The following is a 17,195-nucleotide window of genomic DNA, read 5'->3' on the forward strand; positions in this document are numbered from 1 at the left end:
AGCAGTCCACTCCTTGTGAATCTCACTCAAATTTTTGAATGGCCTTTTCTTAACAATTCTTTCAAGGCTGCGCTTATCCCGGGTGCTTGTGCACCTTTTTCTACCACATTTTTTCCTTCCACTCAACTTTCCATTATATGTTTAGATACAGCACTCTGTGAATAGCAAAGCAATTTGCAGCTGTAATTGCTGCAAAAGGAGGTTCTACAAAGTACTGACTTTAAAGGGGTGAATAGTTATGCACACTGAAGTTTTCAGTTATTTTGTCCTATTTGTTGCTTGCTTCACAATAAAAAGAAAACCAAATGTTCACAATTGTAGGCATGTTCTTTACATGAACTGATGCAAACCCTCAAAAGAACCAGTTGTGAGGTAGCAAAACATGAAAAAATGTCAAGAGGGTGAATACTTTCGCAATCCACTGTATAAGGGTAAGTTCACAAGAGCATATAAAAAAAATTGTGTTTAATCCAGAAAAGTGGGACAATTTTTTCACACTCGTCATCCCTGTGCTGTGTGTATGCAGTTTTTTTTTTACAGTAGAAGTTATGGTTAGTTATGGTCCTGTAAATGATTACAGTAATCATTTACAGGACCATTTAGAGTTACCATTGTCACAAAACTGCAATGCATCCATAAAACTCAGATGTTGCTCTGTGGCTCTGTATGGCATGCAATTTTTTTCCGCTCTCATAGACTTGAATGGATTAGTCTAATCCAATTTACGAAACAGCAATTTTTTCCGCATGCAGATCTGGTAAGTGAAAAAAAAATAGCTCTTCTTTTATTTTTGCCTTATTATTATTATGATTATTATTATTTATTTATATAGCACCATTGGTTCCATGGTGCTGTACATGAGAAGGGGTTACATACAAATTACAGATATCACTTACAGTAAATTAACAATGGTAGACTGATACAGAGGGGAGAGAGGACCCTGCCCTTTCGGGCTTACATGCTACAGGATGGTGGGGAAGGAGACAGTAGGTAGGGGTTGCAATAGCTCCGGTGTTGGTGAGGCGGTAGCTCCAATAGTGGTGAGGAGGCAGCGGGGATCATTGCAGGCTGAAAGCTTTCCTGAAGAGATGGGTTTTCAGGTTCTGTCTGAAATATCCGAGTGTGGATGATAGTCGGACGTGTTGGGGCAGGGAATTCCAGAGGATGGGGGATATTCGGGAGAAGTCTTGGAGGCGGTTGGGTGAGGAGCCAATAAGTGTGGTGGAGAGAAGGAGGTCTTGGGAGGACCGGAGATCACGTGAGGGAAGGTATCGGGAGATTAGTTCAGAGATGTATGTATATTGAATAATATTAGTCCAAGTGCTATTGTTTTTTCTCACGGACAGCCCTCGGACCAAAAATATGGTTGTATGAACGAGCCTTAAGTTGTATGTATAAGAATGTGGTGCTAAAATCAGAATTTTTGTTACCTCTTCAAGCTGCCATCAGATAGGATGGCATAAACCTGTTGACATTGGCAAAAATACAATCTTTAATGTGGCAAAATAATATTTATTAGGTCTCAACTTTTGACCTACATTCCTGTCTAACTGTCAATGAGTTATTACCGTAATTATTACTACATATAACCTGTCATCAGTTTTTTGGCTAGGTAAAAAAAACACGACACAAAAAAAAAGTATTTCCCTAACTCATCTGGAGCATATTTTATTAATTGCATTACATATGTCCCAAGGACTAATATCAGCTAAACCTGATCCAATCACCTTGTCATATCAAGGACAAATACACATTCATTTCCTCTTCAACTTCAGCACCAGTACAAGAGGTCTGCTCTAGGGAGAGTTCATTCATCAGCCCTCAGCCTGCACAATCCCTTCTGCGGCCAAGAAATTATTCCAAAATATGCTCTTTACATGCTTTAGGAGTTACGCTCAAGTAGAGGCAAGTTTTATCTCTCACGTGCTGCTCTAAATCTGACGGTCAGTGAATGGGCATTTGTTTTGTTTCTTTTTCCATTTTATACTCTGGAGGGAGCAGGGGTCATTAATGGGAAGTGTTCGTACAAGGGTTACAGATTGAAAGCGGAAAAATCCATCAAGCTTAAGACAGTTATGAAAATCATGTCAAAAGTCTCATTTCAATGGTCAGATAATTTTCTATAACTACAGCAAAGAGTTGACTTTGTTCTGAGCCGCTGGGAACATTTTTAAGGCAAAGATATGTATGTACAGTATATCCCGTGAACTTTTCCACATTTTCTCACATTACACCCACAACCTTGAATGTATATTATTGGGTGGATTTTGTGATACACCAACACAAGGCAAAAAGTATTCGTGAAGTGTAAATTAAATGAAACATGGTTTTCTAATTATTTTAAAATATAACTCTGAAAATTGAGCCATGTATTTGTATTCCGCCCCCTGTAGTCTGATACCCCTATATAAAATCCCAAGTGACCAATTGCCTCCAGAAGTCACATACGGTGGGTACGGAAAGTATTCAGACCCCTTTAAATTTTTCACTCTTTGATTCATTGCAGCCATTTGGTAAATTCAAAAAAAAGTTCATTTTTTTCCTCGTTAATGTACCATCTGCACCCCATCTTGACTGGAAAAAACCACACTTTTACCAAATGGCTGCAATAAAACAAAGTGAAAAATGAAAAGGGGTCTGAATACTTTCCATACCCACTGTAATTAGTAAATTAAATCCATCTGTGTGTAATTTATTAATTTAGCCCCAGTATAACTACAGCTGTTCTGTAAAGGCCGCAGAGGTCTGTTTTAGGCTAGTTTCACATTAGCGTTTTTTTGCGCAGCGCATCGGGCGCATAAAAAACGCAAAGAAAAACGCAAAACAAACGCGCGTTTTTTTAACGTCATGCGCACGCTGATGTGTAAAAAAAACGCAGCGTTGTTTGCGTTTTACATGCGTTTTTTGCATGAGTTTGCGTTTTTTATGCGCATGCGTTTTTAGGTGTGACGTTTTTTCCATTGTCTAGAGAACATTCTAGACTTGTTTAACTCAAAAACGCATGCGCAAAAAAACGCAAGCGTGTGCAAGACCATGCGCACGCATGCGTTCCCATAGGCTCCAATGTGGTGTTTTTGCGCATTCCGTGCGCAAGCGTGCGCATGCGTTTTTTTGACGAGACAGGGCGGAACCAAAAATGCAACATGTTGCGTCTGGCGCGCCTGGCGCAAAAGACAAAAAAACGCATGCGCACGAAAACGCAAGTATGCGCAAGACCATGCGCACGTCATGTTAAGTATAGGTGCGCAGTGCGCATGCGCACGGGTGCGCACGATGCGCTGCGCACAAAAGCGCTAATGTGAAACCAGCCTTAGACATTAGAGATCAAACCGCTTCATGAAATCCAAAGAACACACCAAACAGGTCAGGGATAAAGTTGTGGACAAGAAAAAAGTAAAGGTAGGTAATAAAAAAAATTGCCCAAGCTCTGAACACCTCACGGAGCATCATACAGCAAACCTCTCAAGACATGGCCGTCCACATAAATGGACATACAAAGCAAGGGAGCACTAATTGGATTAGCAGCCAAGAGGCCTATGACCACACTGGAAGAGCAGCAGAAATCCACAGCTCAAGTGGGGGAATCTGCTCACAGGAAAACTATTAGTTGTATACTCTACAAACCTGGCTTTTATTTTAGAGTAACAAGAAGAAATTAATTTTTGAAAGCAAGTCATAAAAAAAAAATCACAATTGCCGTTTTGCAAAAATCCAGGTAGGGGAAACAGGTAGCAAGTGGAAGAAGATGTTCTGGTCAGATGAGACCCAAGTAGAACTTTTTGGGCTAAATGCAAAACATTACGTGTGATAAACGAACACTCCACATCATCCTGAAAACACTAGCCCCATCGTCAACTATAGTGGTGGCAACATCAAGCTGTGGGAGGCTTTTCTTTAGGAGGAGATAAATACAAGGGAATCCTGCAGGAAAATCTGTTAGAGGCTACAAAAGACTTGAGACTGGGACGTAGGTTCAGGACAATGACACTAAACATACTGCCAGAGCATGTCTTAAAGGGGAATCTGTATTGTCAAAAAACCTTATTAACCTGCAGATTGCACCCACATTTTGGGACATGAACTGTTCCCTTTAAACTGTTACTCCCAAAATAATCACACGGTTGAGGTTTCATTTGCTGAACCCTGGAGGACTAACCAGTTAGGTGCCCGGCAATCCTGAGAATGGAATTCTGGAACCTCAAAAGCAGGGCTACGGAGCCCAGTCTTCCATGGAGTGGAAGTGTGCATGGTAGAGCTCCATTCATTGTTTATTGGACTGTGGTAATAGCTGTGCACTGTACTCAGCATTCTCTGTCAGTCCCACAGACAATAAATGATGCGAAGGTCGAGCCTGTGTTCCTATGAATAGGGGATAACTTTCTATTTTGTAAGTAAATATTATATTTAACTGCCTTTTAATTGCAAGCAGAATGGCGGGCTCTGGGTCCTGATCCCCACCGATCACCCAATAACTCTTTCAAGAGGTGCATAGCGGAGCTCAGAAGTGAATAGCTCCTGTCTGAGTGGACAGAGTGGGGTTCAGATTCAATAGAGTGCATTGGTTTCTAACCTGAATAATGGGGTATTCGCTCTTATCTCCAAAGCTGTCCACCTCTTGGGAAAGTTTTTGAGCAATTAGTAGAATTCTCAGGACCCGGACACCCTCCGAACTTGTTGCAGTTAAAACAGTATAAAAATAAAGTGTTAAAAAGGTGTACTTAGGCTAATTTCACATTAGCGTCTTTTTGCGCTGCGCATCGTGCGCAAGAGAAACGCATGCAAAAGAAAAAAAACGCATCATGCGTTTTTGCATGCGTTTATGCGCATTCGTTCTCTAGGGGTTAAAACCAGTGTCTACACATTGTTACGCCAAAAACGCATGCGCACGAAAACGCAGACGAACGCATGTCCATGCGCACGCCTGCATTCCGTGCGCAAGCGTGCGCATGAGTTTTTTTTTTTTTTTTTCGCCTTTCGGCGGACCCAAAAATGCAACAGGTTGCATCTGGCGCACCTAGGCACACACCTTGAAAAAATGCATGCGCACGAAAACGCATACGAACGCGTGCAAACGCAAGACCATGCGCACGCCATGCTAAACATAGGTACGCCTGATGCAAGGACGCGCACGATGCGCTGCACAAAAAAACGCTAATGTGAAACAAGCCTTACGCTATAACTTTATTATTGTATGCAATCAATATTACAATCGTTAGCCAGTGCTGATTTGAACACATTATAGGGGGACAGTAGTTCTTTATACAATTATTCAATATACGGTACAAATCAAAAAACATAGGAAAAATAAAGAAAATCCCAATTCTCACCATTTAAAAGGAACCTGTCAGAAGTTTTTTTTGCTAGGTAATCTGACCACAGCTTCATGTACAGTAGACGCAGAAAAGCCTGATTCCAGTGATGTATCACTTAAAACTGCAATGAGCAGCCCAGCAATAAAATCAGTGTTTTATCAGAAGGAGATTATCACTAGAGGACTAGTTGTCTCATGTTATGCAGTCCCCCCTGCTCTGTGTGACCACACAACCTCTCCAGTGATTGGCTGCTTTCAGCCTATGCAAAGAGTACACAGAAAGCAGCCAATCAGTGGTGTGGGCGGGGTTATACAGAGCTCAGCATACAGAGAACTAGTAAATCTGCAACAGATACAACAGGAATTTTATCAAAATGACAGCATGCAAATGACACAACGCTAGAATCAGGATCTCAGCCCTTCATCATCCAGATCTCAAAAACTGGTAGACAGATTCCCTTTATCTCATGGCACCAATATTAATCTCAAGGAAGGATAAGGTGTTTGTTGTACCAGATTACCCTTAACACATGTCCCCAGGGCTCACCTGTGTACTCCCATGTAAGTACCCTTACATGCTTCAAAATTCAATAAGCAAGTCCTCACACAGCAACATCAGTATGAAAAAGTTATGGCTCTCAGTGTAACTTGGTATCTAAAGATATTTTGTGTTTTGTCAAATTGTCAAATTTTCTTTTGATGAATTATTCTATTCTTCATAACTTAATGAGGTTGCCCAGAAAAAAAATATTTGCATACTCACCTATTGATCCCTTGCTACGTCTCTCAAAGTGCTGCTCCGGGCTCCTCACCGGTATCTGAGCTCCCTCTTCTAGCGAGTGATGGGGGGTACAGATAACATCTCATATTCTGGTCATACAGACATATGACCACTGCAGCCAATCACTTGCTGCAGCAGTCACAATCTCCTCCACACAGGAAGAGCAAGCTTGGAGACCAGGGCAGGATTTCAAGTGAGTATACATTATTTTTAACTTTTCTGATATACTGGGGTCTATTTTTGTTATCTAAAGTTGTGGACAACCCCAAAAATGAACCATCTACCACCCACTTCAAGTGTTGTGCTGTATACATGTAGAAAAGGTCTTCTTCCACACAGAAAACGTGGTTAGCTGAGGGATTACAAAAGATGACAAAAACTAGCAAAGGAAAAAGAAAGCAGTGAAAAATGGAGTCGAGCCCTCCGACTCACTAAAACTTTAGAGCTAATCACCCAGGGTTAGGACAGTATGTGTTCTGGTCCTCATTCAGAAAGGAGCAGAATGGAAAACCATGACATTTTACAAATCTTTCATTCACACCCCACAAAGCAAGCACAAAGGCACGAGGCCCCCCAGCCCCTCACAAATGGAAAGTTCTTGTACTCGGCTCTCTTAAGCTTCCATGCATTTCGAATGGAAGGGTGGCAAAGCATTCAACTCCATTTCATGCACCTCAAATTTTCCAGCTCAGCTTTGAGCACAAGATGCAGGCAAAACACATAACTATGCTTTCATACAGAGATTTCGTCAAGACAAAGCGAGGCTTTGGCAGACAAATTCAATCCTGTCCTGAACCTCCCGAATCCATCATTGAATACCACCCATAATCTCTAAGGTACATACTGTGTGTGTAGCCAATCACACAAGACAATACGTGACATTTTTATTCCATGTGGACAAAACTTTCAAAATATATATATATTGAGAAGGCTTATTGACAATGCTGACATGAAGATTGAGCCGTAGAGGAGATCTGCTCAAATTCAAGGATTAAAGTAATGATCTTCTCAAAACGTCATCGTTAAGCCACAAGAAAACAGTGCTTGGCCTAGAAAGTAATGATGTGTTCATACTTGTGTTTGGAAGCCATTGGGGAGGCGAGAAAGTCTCTTTTTTCTTAAAAAGAAAAGAAAATAGGATATTTCCATTCATTTCTGAAAGCAGATCACAAATGCAGAATGCTGGAACTAAAAAAAAAAAGGCTAACTGGAAGGAAAAGGCTGCAGATTTCTTGGATTGAAAATTCCATCAGATTTGGAGAAGACATTTAAAGAGTTTTTCTTTCAAAAATCAATAGTACCAGTAGAACCTTTGCTATTTCTCTTATTAGAGACATCTGCTTCATTCTCCTCCTGGATTGAACTTTTTTTTTTTGTTTCATGGATAAAATCTGTATTCAGTAAAGATAAAGTGTTCCATTAATGAGATAGGAGATGGCAGTTGGTGCTAATTAGATTCCACGGACGGGGGAGGAGTTTTACTGAAATGACAGTTACAGTTCTCCATAGAACCTTAAGGGCACTATCTGCCATCTTCCGCCTCAGTAATGGGAAAGTCTATATTCCCGGAACACTGGTTGTATCTGTGAATTGAGAGTTTTGAGAATGAAAGATCAGTCTAGGAGGAGAAAGAAGAACATTTCTCAAATAAGATCTATTACAAAGTTTCTTTTTTCATGCGTACTATTGATTTGTGAAAATAAAATGACGGTAACTCTTTAAGCCGTTTTCTAAATATACTCACTAGCAGAATGGAAAGAAACGAGTGTACAGACCTTGCCTAAAACTCAATGTTTGTTAAAACTGATATGGTCACATTAATCTGAAAACAATGAAGGCAATCCTTCCATTATTGTCATCCCCAGTAAAGCTGGCACATATCAGCCTGGCATCAGCGGGAAGCAAACCTCAAGCATGGCTGAAGATGAAAAAGTGTATGTCCAGCTGATTTAAAGCCTTAAAAAGGGGCCCCTAACGGTACTGCCAAGTCCGCATGCTTGTGAATAATAACATGGTACATGCTGGGTAATTATTTGTTCCAGGTTCATCTGAATCCTCAGCTGCTGAGATAGATGCTATCGGAGTTATGTAGACAAAGTAAACTAAAGAGAATGCTCCAACAATGGCACAATGTGCAGTGAACCGTAAGAAAACACTGGCACGGCTTCAGAGAAAGCACACAGAGAGACACTGGATGACCAGAAGAAACAGGCCACAGAAACTGGCACACAATCTGCACTGGGGCATTTCTCATTCACCAAAGGGATGCCCATTGTTAAGTGATAGAGACCACCCCAGGTCATACAAGGTCAAGGCAACACTGCGTGGAGAGCGCAGAATAGTATGAAATACAGATATAAATACAATAAATGCAAAACAATCAGAAAATGTATAAATGTAGGTAGTGGATTCATTAAAGACAATCACAACCTTAAAGTGGATATCCGGGACTTTATAAAAAAAAAAGCAAGTAGTTGACAACAGAGGCAACTACCTGCCCTCTGTACTCGGAGCTGGCCATTGACAGCTCCTGCCAGAGATTCAGCTACTCCCCTGTCACTATAGCTGCAGTTTCTCTTCCTGATGACAGGATGGAACTACTGGTGTCATGCTGATTGACAGCCGGCTTCTCCTCATTAGGCAGCTGAGACATGGCTGTCAATCAGCATGACACCAGTAGTTCCGTCCTTGCAATCAGGAAGAGAAACTGCAGCTATATTGACAGGGAGTAGCTTAATCTCTGGCAGCAGCTCTGGGTACAACAGACGGGTAGTTGCCTATGTTAGCAACTACATGCTTTTTTACTTAAATCCCAGATAACCCCTTTAAAATGGATTTCTGGGATTCAGTTACATTTCTGCAATCACTCTCTGTGACTGCAGATTTCTGACAGTGTGCAATACGAGCACTCTCGAGTGTGCTATCACGTGGCCACAAGTATGCCATTTTCCATAGTTATTCTCCTACCAATGAGCTTCTCATTCGCTTCCCTCAATAGAACATCGAGAGAAGCAGGAAAAGTTTCTAATCAGCATATGACAGCAGCTATGCAATTGACCACACGCTCAAATCTGCGACAGACTGTAAGCATATTACACACTGTCAGGACTCAGCAAGCTGGAGTCACAAAGAGTCATTGCAGAAATGAATGAAAGGAAATGAAAAAAAATGTAGATAGATATGTAAACTACACATGAATGTGCTTTAAAGGGGTTGGCCAGTGAAAAGACATTATCACTTATTAACACTACAGATAATAACATTAATTGGTGGTGGTCCGACCACTGGGACACCTTTGGATCAGCAAAATGGATACGTTTTACACTTTTACCCCATTCATCAGAATGGATTGGCAGTGCGCATGCATAACTGCCACCTCATTCATTCTATATGGGATTGCCAAGTACCATGCTCAGATTATTGGGACAGTTTCCATAGAAGATGAATAAATTAGTAGTTGAGCATGCACACATAAGCATAGTGTTAAGCATGCTGTATACATTACACAGGAATTGAAGACTGCTGTATACTTAAAAAAATGACTATGTATGGAATGAACAAGGCAACTTTTAGGTGGATTCATAACTGGCTTAGTGATTGGACCCAAAGAGTGGTCGTAAATGGCTGCACATCCAGTTGGAAGAATGTCTCAAGTGGGGTACCACAGGGCTCTGTCCTGGGCCCTGTATTGTTCAACATCTTTATCAACGATTTAGATGAAGGAATTGAGGGTAAACTGATTAAATTTGCTGATGACACAAAGCTAGGAGGGATAGCTAATACTAGAGAAGAGAGAGAGAGGATTCAAAAAGATATAAACAAACTGGAGCAGTGGGCAGCAACTAACAGAATGGTTTTTAACAGGGAGAAATGCAAAGTACTACATCTGGGCAATAAAAATGAAAAAAGCATATACAGAATGGGAGGAATAGGCCTAAGCAACAGCACATGTGAAAAAGACTTGGGTATACTAATAGATCACAGACTGAATATGAGTCAACAGTGTGATGCAGCAGCAAAAAAGGAAAATGCAATTCTAGGATGTATTAACAGAAGCATACAGTCTAGATCACGTGAAGTCATTATTTCCCTCTACTCCTCTTTGGTCAGACCTCATCTGGAATATTGTGTCCAGTTTTGGGCACCACATTTTAAAAAAGACATCAACAAACTGGAGCAAGTTCAGAAAAGAGCAACCAGAATGGTGACCGGTCTGCAAACCCTGTCTTATGAGGAAAGGTTGCAGGATTTGGGATTGTTTAGTTTGCAAAAGAGAAGACTGAGAGGAGACTTAATAGCGGTCTACAAATATCTAAAGGGCTGTCAAATTGTAGAAGGATCAACTTTATTCTCATTTGCAAAGGAAAGAATAGAAGAAATGGGATGAAACTGAATGGGAGGAGACACAGATTAGATATTAGAAAAAACTTTTTGACAGTTAGAGTGATCAATGAGTGGAACAAGCTGCCACGAGAAGTGGTGAGTTCTCCTTCAATGGAAGTCTTCAAACAGAGACTGGACAGACAGAGGCTGCTGTATATACATTACATAGGAGACATTGGGAAGCTGTATATACATCACGTCCTCACACTGCTGTATAAAACACATGAGACAGACTGCTGTATACATTACATAGGTGATACTGAGACTGCTGTATATACATCACATACAAGATTCAGAGGCTGCTGTATATACATTACATAGGCGACACTGAGATTGATGATCTACATTACATAGGAGACATTGCAACTGCAGAATACTTTACACAGGAAACACTACAATTGTTACATTCATCATAGCACTGGAGCACAGAGTGCACTAACTCTGCCGACAAAGAACGTCCTGGCACTCGCATTGGCCAGCATCAAGACATAATCCAGCGTTGCGTGCACCGTGACACTCACTAATGAATGCTGCGTAAGTGTGTGCACAGTCTAAGGAAGAATTAAAAAGCCTGTGACGGAAAAATGGGGCCTGCAGCCCTAGCACTGTGGAACCCAAGAATCTTCCCAAGGGACAGAGAAAATTACATCACAAGCCATTGACTTGAGGACCTGAGGTTCCCAACCTCTGCCATAAACTAATATACGTATGAGTGCTAACCCTAAAAAACACGGATAGCATTTGTGCCAGAAATTCTGAAGTCAGAATAATAGAAAAAATTGGAGTCCGGCTCAACAGGACTGGATTTTTCTTTTCTTTTTATTTTTCAAAAGAAAATATAGCACGTACAAAAGAAAATTTTCATGGTCGACCCAGTCATGTCGACCATGAAAATTTTCTTTTGTACGCACTATATTTTCTTTTGAAAAAGAAAAAGAAAAGAAAAATCCAGTCCTGTTGAGCCGGACTCCAATTTTTTTTATTATACTTGATGTGAGGCCAGGGCGAGGCCGGTGTCTGAGCCCCAGGTGGATGAGCATAGAGCAACTGGGTGAGCTGGAATCAAGTTTTTGTTAAGTCTGAATAAGCCCTTAAACATATTCACAAGGCTACATTCACTTCACAAGGGTCAAAGGAGTATATTTTTAGAACCCGCGGGTTGGTATGCATTGAAATGTCTTTTTTTACTGAATAAGAAAGCACAGCAGGAAAAAAGTGTTACGTTTATTTATTTAAAAATATTTTTCAATAAGACCCTTCAGACAACATACCACTGTATAGTTATACAAATGCATATTTTGCAGGCTTTCATTTGTGGTATTTAATGACAAAAGCCTCAGAAGGAGTGTGCAACTGGGCACACAGCATTATAATGACATGAACCAGAATATGTAGGTACAGAGGAGCACCATCCACTATATACAGTCATGGCCCAAATTATTGGCACCCTTGAAAGTTTTCCAGAAAATGAAGTACTTCTCCCAGAAATATATTGCAATTACACGTTTTGTTATACACGACTATTTCCTTTGTGTTAATTGAAACAACACAAAAAAAATACAGAGAAAAATAAAACAAATTGCACATAATTTCACATAAAACTCCAAAAATGGCTGGACAAAATTGTTGGCACGTTTCCAAAAATGTGGGTAAACAACTTTGTTTCAAGCATGTGACGTTAGTTCAAACTCAACTGTGGCAATTAACAGATGTGGGCAATATGAAAATCACACCCGAAACCAGATAAAAAGGGGAGAAGTTGACTCATTCTTTCCATTGTATGTGCCACACTGAGCTTGGAGAACAGGAAGAAGAGAACTGAGCTGTCAGAGATCGTGATAACCAAAAGTGTTGAAAAATATCAACAATCTCAAGGTTACAAGTCCATCTCCAGAGATCTTGGTGTGCCTTTATGCTGCACACCGTGGACAATCAAGAAGTTTACAACCCATGGCACTGTAGCTAATCTCCCTGGACGTGGACTGCAGAGAAAAATTGATAAAAGGTTGCAACACAGGATAGTCCGGATGGTGGATAAGCAGTCCCAATCAAGATCTAAATAAATACAAGCTGTCCTGCAGGCTTGGGGTGCATCAGTGTCAGTGCGAACTATCCGTCGACATCTGCATGACCTGAAATGCTATGGCAGGGGACTCAGGAGAACCCATTTCTGACACAGAGACATAATAAATTTAGACTGGAGTTTGCCAAAATGTACATGAGTAGGCCAAAATCCATCTGGGAAAGCATGTTGTGGAAAGATGAGACCAAGATAGGACTTTTTGGTAATGCTCATCATTCTACTGTTTACCGAAAATGGAATGAGGGCTACAAAGAAAAGAACACAGTACCTACAGTCAAATAAGGTGGAGGTTCAAAGATGTTTTGGGGCTGTTTTGCTGTCTCTGGCACTGGGTGCCTTGACTGTGTGCAATGTATCATGAAATCTGAAGATTATCAAAGGATTTTTGGGTTGCAATGTAGTGCCCAAAGTCAGAAAACTGGGTTTCTTTCCTAGGTCATGTGTATTCCAGCAGGACAATGACCCCAAACATACTTCAAGAAGCACCCAGAAAAGGATGGAAACAAAGTGCTGGAGAGTTATGAAGTGGTCAGCAATGAGTCTAGAAAATATGGGAGCTATGTACTATATCTACTTAGATTAGCTCATCAGCGATGTCAGTTAGGTTGTTTTCACATGTCAAGTACACTAAATATTTTGCATGGAAAATCTGCTGCCTTTTAAAATATCAGCACTTCTGAAAGAAATTTTATGATATCTCAACCAGAGAACACCAGCAACATTTGTTGGCCAGGACTATGAGTTTGATAAACTCAGTCTTGTCAATTTATGCTGTAGATTTTTACTTGTTTCAAAGGGTGAAATACACAGTAAATTTTGCAGCAAATTTAAGATGATATTCGTAACCAATCACTAAGTATTAGTATCTGAGGTGTCAGTGATACAGTGAAATGCGAGTGCAGGCACTGGAGTGCTACTTCACTTACATATGCAGCAGACTGATAGGAGCAGTGTGCAGCCCTAGATAATATAGCGTTAGTGCAAATCAATTTTCAGGACATGATCCATCAGTCATGACAGTTATCTGCATCGCTGCTTGGGAACCCAGAGGACTGTTTTCTACCTTCCGGCATCCACTGATCAACTTTTGATTAGCCAGCTGACACCAGATGTACGCCATGCCACAACGATGATGCTGTGCCAGGCCAGCTGTGGATACTGGGAGAGAGGAAGCAGCTCTCAGGGCTTCTGTCCAGTGGCCACAAAGTAGTGATGTGCCTGATATCGATTTGCTGGAACCAATCTTTTGCACTAGATCTACTAGAAATAGAGGGCACAAATCTGCAAAATATCACAATGAAATCAATACATTTAATATCCATACCCTTTTAGTGGATGCTGGCGAGTGCTCCTTTCTCATCGTTCTCAGCAGAAACGCAGGCATATTATTCTCAATGTCTTCTCGTGTCCCCTTCTTGTGTAGCACTGCAGCTAGGAATGATATGACCTAAAGCAAGAAGTCACATTTTAGCAGGAGCCCAAACATATTAATTTTCCAAAAACTCTAATATTCATATAGGTCTATAAAGTAAGAACATGACATGTCAGAAAAGGGCTTAAAAAGTAGCACTAGGATATCACCTTCATATTTACAGTTCAAACGACTTATATTTGCTCCCAGTTGCTGAGAATCCCTGTTAATAACCTGATACATGCTGCCCAATCCACGGGCAGCACATATCAGACAGTGGCTGTATGAGCTAAGGCTACTTTCACACTTGCTTTTATTTGCGCTGCGCACCGTGCACTGTGCAAACGCACATAAAAAACGCATCATGCGCACGTCAGCGCACCCATAGACTATAATGGGTGGTTGGGTGAAAAAAAAAGGCATTGCGTGCGCATGCGTTTTTTTGGGACATGTCGAACGCACAAAAAATGCAACAGGATGCATTTTGTGCGCCCGAGCGCACACTACAAAAAAATGCATGCGCGTACAAACGCATGTGTATGCGCACCCATGTAAAGTATAGGGGGAAAAAACGCATGCGCATACAAACGCATGTGTATGCGCACCCATGTGTATGCGCACCCATGTAAAGTATAGGAAAAAAAAGCATGCTTTTTTTGCGCAAAAAAACGCAAGTGTGAAACCAGCCTAAGTCAGCTGTATGTTTGACACCGAAACACTGGGACGTTTCAGATAAAAACAGATGTTAAAAGCTGCTTCTCCAGACCTGCTGCCCTGGAGTGACAGGTATCTCCCCACTTGTGCGTATAGGCAGAGACCCATCAGTACAGGGCAGAAGGCAAGGAAAAATCGCTGGGGACCCTCTCAATCGGCTAGTTCCAGTCCGGTTCGGTCAGCGGCTGCATTTATCTCCAGCGCAGTTCAGACAGTGATGTTGCATGGTCTACCTAGATATCAGTGAACCCCCTCTTTTGTGTTATCAGTAGAGTTGAGCATTCCGATACTGCAAATATCGGGTATCGGCCGATATTCGCGGTATCGGAATTCCGATACTGAGTTCCGATACTTTTTGCATATTGAATACCAGAATCGGAAGTTCCCATAATGCTATGAGCCAGTTTGATTTGATTCAGCCAATGAGGAATCCTAAGAAGTATGGGCACATCCTGTTAGGCATGTAGGAATGTTAACTAATGGCATGGCTGTGATTGGCTGCTGAAATTATGTCATGATGCACTATAAAAGCCGCCGCCATATAGGGTTCACTCTGCTGTGAATTCAGTTAGGGACAGGCTGCTGTTCAAGACTCTGAGGGACAGTTAGAGATAGCGATTTGCTATATTGTGCTTTACGCAGGCTACTTTAGCAACCGCTGTGTGAAGCTTTCTTTTGCCTTGCAGCGCTGTTCACAGCTGTCTGCAAGGTCTGTGTGAGTGCAGCTCACGCTGTAGTGTGTTCTGCAGCCACCTCTGGTTGTAGTCCGCTCAACGTGCGTCACTGCCTCATACAAAGTCCTTTTTTTAGCTTTATTGCTGCTCATTTTTCCTGATTTCTCCTATTAGTGTGCTTCCATCCGTATCCATCTACATTGGTTGCAAACACTATATAGGAGTAGACAGCGGAGCCTTTCTGCAGCCTTTCAGTGCTAGTGCCCAGTTCTCTGCACTGTTCACAGCTGTCTGTGAGGTCTGTGTGAGTGCAGCTCACACTGTAGTGTGTTCTGCAGCCACCTCTATTTGTAGTCCACTCAGCGTGCGTCACTGCCTCATACATTGTCCTTTATTGCTGTAGTGCTGCTTATTTTTCCTGAATTTCTCCTATTAGTGTGCTTCCATCCGTATCCAGCTAGATTGGTTGCAAACACTATATGGGAGTAGATAGAGGAGCCTTTCTGCTGGCTTGTGCCCTGCAGCCAGATTAGTATTAGCCTATTTTTTGGAGCCTCATCTATTGCATTGTAGGTTACCTTCCTGCATTGTAATAGCTACAAAAAGTTTGTGATACTATCACTTTTACATGTTTGGTCACATCCTTTTTTTTTTTTGTGAAAAAAAACAAGTGAATAAAGTTCACCAAACACTCCTCTTTACAGTTGTGTGGGCCACATTAGCTCATATTAAAGTGTAGTCCACACTTTATAAAATTAGTGTTTCTTATACCTGTTAGCAGCTGTTCAGGAATAAGCACACTAAGCCCTTAGTACTTTTCTGCCTATCTTTATCAGTCTACCAAGATGAAGAAGGCAGGGAGTAAGGCACGTGGTCGTGGGCGTGGAGTTTGAGCAGGGAGAGGACGTGGGGATTCTGTGCCTGCTGCGGGCACCAGTGACTCAGCATCCCCCAGTTTTACCAGGGAACAGTCCTTTATGCGCAGCTTTGTAGGAGCTCGCCGTAACCCAATGCTGCGGGAGGAACAAATTGAAGCCGTTGTCGGATGGATGGCAGCTAACGCATCGACTTCAATTACTTCCACATCCTCTCAGGTCCAGAGCACTGAAGAGCAACCATCTGTCTTTTCCCCACCTGCCAAATTGCCCAGGCAGTCAGAGAGCCCTGGACAGGAGCCATCTCTACTTCTGTTCTCTGAATCTCTTGGCTTGGAAAGAGGGGGCCAGCCAAGCAGCATTCTAGAATGTGAAGAAGTGGGAGTATGCAGTGATGCGCAACTGCTTTGTCTCTCTGAATCTGAAGAGGCGGGTGGGCCAGTGCCTATGGTCAGCACACCTCAGTACGAATCTGATGATGAGACTCAGGTGCCACTTTCTGGTGCGTACTGTGCTGGTGAGACTACCCAGGAGAAGCAGGTGTTTGAAGAGGGTAGTGTAGATGATGAGGTCCTTGACCCATTATGGCGTGAGGAACAGGAAGGTGGTGGGAGCAGCTCTGAGGAAGAGATTCCCCGAACGGCCAAAACAGGAGGGAGAGGGAGGGGGCAGACTTGGTTGCCTGCAGCCTCCACTTCGGCACCCATTAGGAGCATTCCTCTTCCAAAACCCAAACCAGGCGCTCCAGGACTTGCAGTGCGTGGTCCTTTTTTGACACAGTTGCAGATGACATTTGCTTTGTCAAATGCAAGCTGTGTAATCAGAAAGTCAAAAGAGGGAAAAGTGTCAGCAACCTCAATATCACAAATATGTGGAAACATGTGCAGACTAAGCACGTTGTGGAGTTACAAAGACACACTGAAAACGTAGGCCAACCTACAGCACCACCTACCACCTCTTCAG

At 41.9% G+C, this 17,195-nt stretch overlaps 1 protein-coding gene across 4 annotated transcripts in view; it reads right to left on the minus strand.

The window, feature by feature from the left end:
- The window catches only part of ERCC6L2 (ERCC excision repair 6 like 2), a 243,374-nt gene that overhangs the window by 207,752 nt on the left and 18,427 nt on the right, over positions 1 to 17,195 (minus strand). For all 4 annotated transcript variants that reach the window (XM_073545954.1, XM_073545955.1, XM_073545956.1 and 1 more), the window contains one exon: positions 13,883 to 14,005. In XM_073545954.1, the coding sequence (XP_073402055.1) occupies positions 13,883 to 14,005 (123 nt within the window). The remainder of the gene's footprint in view (positions 1 to 13,882; positions 14,006 to 17,195) is intronic.

This window comes from Dendrobates tinctorius, unplaced genomic scaffold, assembly GCF_039654945.1.
Source record: "Dendrobates tinctorius isolate UK_male_01 unplaced genomic scaffold, ASM3965494v1 ptg000144l, whole genome shotgun sequence".
Classification (NCBI taxonomy): Eukaryota; Metazoa; Chordata; class Amphibia; order Anura; family Dendrobatidae; genus Dendrobates; species Dendrobates tinctorius.